Source organism: Arachis ipaensis, chromosome B08, assembly GCF_000816755.2.
Source record: "Arachis ipaensis cultivar K30076 chromosome B08, Araip1.1, whole genome shotgun sequence".
Taxonomy (NCBI): Eukaryota; Viridiplantae; Streptophyta; class Magnoliopsida; order Fabales; family Fabaceae; genus Arachis; species Arachis ipaensis.
This window is the reverse complement of record NC_029792.2, coordinates 13,520,063-13,524,444: the sequence shown is the minus strand read 5'-3', so window position 1 is coordinate 13,524,444 and position 4,382 is coordinate 13,520,063. Positions and strand designations below refer to the sequence as shown.

Here is a 4,382-nt window from a genome sequence, read left to right as displayed (position 1 = left end):
GAATTTTTAGAATTTTTATTGTATGGTGCCTCTGTAAATAAAATCGTTAAAATGGAATAAATTTATTGGGCCAATCCATTTATCCACTTAAATTGATTGATTTTTACCTTTAAAATTATACGTATTTAAAATTTCATATTAAATGGACTAAATTTGATTAATCTAAAAAAATAACTGGTTAAACATGATAATCTACTAAAAGAATGGGTGATATATTTAATTTTTTGTATTAAGAAAATATTTTTTTTTAATATAACCCAAATATTCAATTCAAATATTCAATGGAATAATTATCCAAATCAGTCGTCAAGGATTTTAGAATTAGACATTTTAGTTTCCAAGAAAAATTAATACACAGATCAATCCCCAAAGTTTTATTCCGGCAGACAAATCAGTCCCCAGTTCATTTTCCGGCAGAGTAATTATCCAGATCAGTTCCCAAAGATTTTAAAAATGGACATTTTAGTCTCCAAAAAAACTAATGTACAAAAATGAAAAATACCATCTCCTCCCCAATTATAAAATAAAAAATTCACATTATTAATGTACAATTAATAATAATAATAATAATAATAATTATTATTATTATTATTATTATTATTATTATTATTTTATTTTATTTTTGGACGGAGAACTGTTATGTCTAACAGAGAGAAACGTTAGGGATTAATTTGTATATTAATTTTTTTTGGGGACTAAAATGTTCATTTTTAAAATCTTTGGGGACTGACTTGGGTAATTATTTTGTCGAAAAATGAACTGGAGACTAATTTGTCTGCCGGAATAAAATGTATTAATTTTTCTTGAGAACTAAAATATCCAATTTTAAAATTTTTAGGAATTGATTTGGATAATTATTCATTTTTTTAACTTATAATTAGATTTTTTATCCAATCGTTTTTTTTTAAAAAATAAACGGATCCATCTTTGTTTATGAACCAAATTCAACTAACTTAAATAATAAAATTTAAAATAATATTAGTTATAATTAATTTTTGTTATATTAGATCAATTTAATTAGATTTAAATAATAAAAAATATTTAAATATATAATATTATTTTAAATTTATATATAAAAAAAATCCCGTATAGTCTCTCATTTATATTAGTCGTGTTTAAATGGGTTAGAGTGGCGTGTAGGTGTCGTAAGCCGAATAGCAAGAGATAATTAACTCTGTGATATGGTTAGAGAGAGAATGCATACACGTGAGAGGAAAGGAAATTATTAGCCCGGAGAGGTGGATTTTGCTGGCCCGACTGGTTACTGTTAATGACCTTGGAGCCCATGGAGGGTCGTAACCGAACCGAATCATCAGCAGAGCTTGACCGCGATGGATATGATATATTCCACGTTGGCGCATAACTTGGTGTATAGGTACTATAGGAAGAAGAATAATGAGACCTGGAACAGAAAGGAAAACTAGATCATTTTTTCTTATTAAGATGAAAGTATATACCGGACTACATCAATTCAGGCAAATAAATAATTAATAAACTGAAGATTTTCATTATATATATACAATATACCGGTATTTAGAGAGTGATGGTGCAGTGGGAGATGAGATTTTGGGAAGCGTGGAACTGGAAATCAGAGAGCAATCAGTGCCAATGGACACTGGAGATTCATACATATTAGCGTTGGAAATCAGAGTGATCATGCTTAAGTGGCTATCTTTATTCGTCACCTTCGGGGGGAGTTGATTTCCAACCAAAAATAGCTTAATTAAGTTATTTAGATGAGAACTAAATCCTAGGTGAGTTGGCTATATGGATTAAGAGACTGTATTGCGCCTTATAACGTGATAAAAACGTAGGAAAATAATAGTTTATTCTACTTAAGATGATCAAAGCTTTCTTACTTAAGCTTTGATTTATTGATAGTCTTTTGCACAAAGCATTACAATGATGACTCATGAATAGAATACACGATCAAAAAACAGAAGAACGGTTTTAATAAGTATACCTTTTTTTTATGATCCAATATCTCCAATTGGTCAAGTCATCCATAGCTTTCCTCCATCGGTCAACCTCTTGCCGTTTGAATTTCTTTGAATGCAAAAGAAAGGCATCTTCGTATGCCCCAGTCTGACGTTGCACATGAATCCGCTCCATATCATAGTAAACCGGAAAAACAACTTGATTCAACCGGTCTTTACTGCAATCCATGATGGTAGCCAATTCCTCCAAACACCAGGTTGATCGAGCATAATCTCTTGAGAAGACAACTATAGAAATCCGTGAAGCTCTAATTGCTTGCAAGATATGTTGTGGTGGTATTGGATCTATTGCTTCTTCATCTAGCCTCTTGTTAACCTTAAAGGTGGAAATACCTTTGCCGATCATAGATTGGTTAAGAAAACGAGTAAAATTTTTGCTGGAGTCAGTACCTATAAAACTTAGAAACACATCATATTTGTAGTCGTCGTTCTGCTGCAGTAATGATTTCCTTTCAATAATGCTCTTGGATGTTGAAGGTTCCTCATTAGTGACAGCTATCTCTTCCATGGGAAGAGGAGGACACGCTGGCGCGAAAGATGATGACCGATAACCAAATAAGCCCCGCAGGATCTTCCTCTCCAGGGATGATTTCCAAGAGAGGAACATGCTTGGCATGAATGTACCAAGAAACACACCTAAGGTGAAAAGGCAAATCGTCCATGACCAACCGGCGGAAGTTGATGATGCGCTCTCGACTGATGACTCCATTTTCTTTCGTACTTCCAACAGAATGTGCGCACAACTATCCTCATCAGATCCGATATTCACACGGCAACAACTCAAAGAAATAAGCGGCCAGCTGTTTCTGTTAAGAGGCGAACTGGTGAAAAAAATAATGAAGAAAGATTTCGTGGAGAAGGTGATGAAGCTTATTAATCGGACAATGATTGGCCCAGTAAGTCAACGGTGTAACACGATGCTACTACGCATTAAAAATAACTAATCATTCTTTAAAAAAATGTAGTGTAAGGATCATACACATATATATTTTAAAGTTCGTTTTCTTTGCTTGTCAACGGGGTTTTTTTTCCTTTGTTATTAGATCTATTGAGTTTAATTTCTCACTAATTATTTCTTGGAAATCTTAAGTGAAGATTGTTAAAATAACGCCACTAGACTAGAAAAGAGAATTTGACAACCGCAACATAAACAGGAAGCAGCGGAGAAATTCAAGGGACTGCGAATGAACCCCGGAATATCACTAAAAAAAACTGGCAGATAGCGGCGGACATATAATAGCGGTTGTTGCGACAGATTAGGGAGGGACTACCAAAAACTTCTCATTTTGCAGCAGTTTTGTTTTAACCGCCGCAAAATGTTGATTTCGTAGCGGTTAATACGATGCTCAATACTAGGTACTCTTTTAGAAGCAGTTTTCTCCCAATCGCTGCAATATATTTTTAACTCGAATTTTTTTATTTTAACATTGCTTTGTAAAATTTACTTAAGTTTTGACTATTTTTTTTTGAAAAATGTGTTTCAAACGCTGTTACTTAATGCATTACATACATTTTCGGATTTGTATTAAGTAAACAAAATTAATAAATTAAAAAAACATATAGTGATTTGTTGAGTTAAGAAATTAACTAACATAATTGATGATGACAAACATTAGATTATTGGGCTAATTAATCACCCAATTAGTTTTGATTATTTTGGTTGAGTATTGCAGGCCAAAAATCATTGTTGTAGCAACCCAATATAAAGCAAATGAAATCTGCTGGTTGGTTACAAAACAATAAACAGCCCAAAAGGAGTCAAAGCAAATGAAATTAAACGGGCTACATGAATGATATTCGATCCAAGCCCGTTAGCAAGCAACTTCCTCCTATTTGCTTTCACCAAAAGCAACGTTCACCTTTTTCCCTCTTGGTCAGAAATCAGAGAAGTGAGAGAGAGCTTAGTTCCTAAGTTGTTCACTAAAGAAGAAAGAAAGAGAAAGGTTAAGCTTGAAAGGCAGCGGTCTAATCAACCATTTCAAACCACATCAAGCTAAGGCAGAGGTCAAAGGTAACTCATTTCCTCTTGCATGCATCGTGATTTCTTCTCCTCTTCTCCAACTCTCTGTCACTCCAAATTAGGTTACATGGGAAAGATGATCTCTGTTCAACACTGCTGTAAATCTATGGTAAAAAATATGTCTTGGGGACCAAGTAGTGTTTCAATGGCCAAGATCTGAGTTTACCATTAAAAATATTTATTTCTACTGTCCTGTGGCTTTCGGTCAACATAGGAGGTCAGAACCAAAGTTCCTAATTTGAGGATTAACTAAAAAAAGGTGATATGGTGAGTTGGTGAAGCACACAGCTCGAGAATTGACCTAGGAGAGAGTAACTCAGCAACATGCAAGGAGATACAAAAGAAGATTTTTCATCATTTTGAAG

The 4,382-nt window shown here is 33.6% G+C and overlaps 1 protein-coding gene across 1 annotated transcript in view; it reads right to left on the bottom strand.

Moving 5' to 3' along the window:
• LOC107613352 (TMV resistance protein N) overlaps nucleotides 1-1,707 on the bottom strand; it is a 10,300-nt gene extending 8,593 nt beyond the window's left edge. The window contains exons 1-2 of the mRNA XM_016315317.2: nucleotides 1,528-1,707; nucleotides 1,205-1,402 (exon numbers count right to left, since the gene is read on the bottom strand). Coding sequence (XP_016170803.1) covers nucleotides 1,205-1,402; nucleotides 1,528-1,658 — 329 coding nt within the window. The 5' untranslated portion in view covers nucleotides 1,659-1,707. The remainder of the gene's footprint in view (nucleotides 1-1,204; nucleotides 1,403-1,527) is intronic.